Source organism: Eimeria mitis, genomic scaffold, assembly GCF_000499745.2.
Source record: "Eimeria mitis Houghton genomic scaffold, Emh_scaff952, whole genome shotgun sequence".
NCBI classification, from domain to species: domain Eukaryota; phylum Apicomplexa; class Conoidasida; order Eucoccidiorida; family Eimeriidae; genus Eimeria; species Eimeria mitis.
Window position 1 is genome coordinate 7968 of NW_013577031.1, and position 750 is coordinate 8717.

Genomic DNA, 750 nt, shown 5'->3' on the forward strand with positions numbered 1-750 from the left:
TAAAAGAAAGCACAACCAGGAGACAAACGAGGAGACGAAAAGGAGACAGACAAGAGACAAATAGGAGACAAAAAGGAGACAAAAAAAGAAACAAAAGGAGACAAAAAAAGAAACAAAAGGAGACAAAAAAAGAAACAGAAAAAGAGACAAAAGGAGACAGAAAGGAGACAAAAAGGAGACAGAAAGGAGACAAAAAGGAGACAGAAAGGAGACAAAAAGGAGACAAAAAGGAGACAAAAGGAGACAGCCTCGTGTGCTCACCAGTTGCACTAGCACTGTGTGGGTGTTTAGCAGTAGCATGCGTTTGCTGCTGCAGCAGCATCTGCTGCTGCTGCTGCTGCTGCTGCTGTTGCTGCTGCTGCTGTGCAGCAAGAAGCCTGGGTGTGTGTGTATGTGTGTGTGTGTGTGTGTGTTGCTGCAGCAGGAGCCTTTCTAGTGTATTTTTTTTTGTGTGAAGGTGATTGAGGGTTTGTTTTATTTCTATTCTTTTCTCCTGAGGTGTATGTACACTCGAAAGCATCTCCACAATCGATGATATTTGGTGTTTTATAGATATTAACTCTTTTAATACACCTCCTCGGGATCGTCGCACCAACATACCACATGCAGCCTCCTCACGCAACATCTCCTGTACATCTTCGTCTGTGTATGTAAACTGAAACAAACAATACACACATATATATTTATTTATTTATTTATTTATTTAGTTTTTTTTTTTTTTTTTTTTTTTTTTTTTTTTTTTTTTTTTTT

General features: G+C 38.8%; 1 protein-coding gene across 1 annotated transcript in view; it reads right to left on the bottom strand.

Moving 5' to 3' along the window:
• Positions 1-750, bottom strand: part of EMH_0026000 (uncharacterized protein) — a gene marked incomplete at both ends in the record, with an annotated part of 12320 nt that overhangs the window by 7669 nt on the left and 3901 nt on the right. The window contains one exon of the mRNA XM_013502555.1: positions 601-655. Coding sequence (XP_013358009.1) covers positions 601-655 — 55 coding nt within the window. The remainder of the gene's footprint in view (positions 1-600; positions 656-750) is intronic.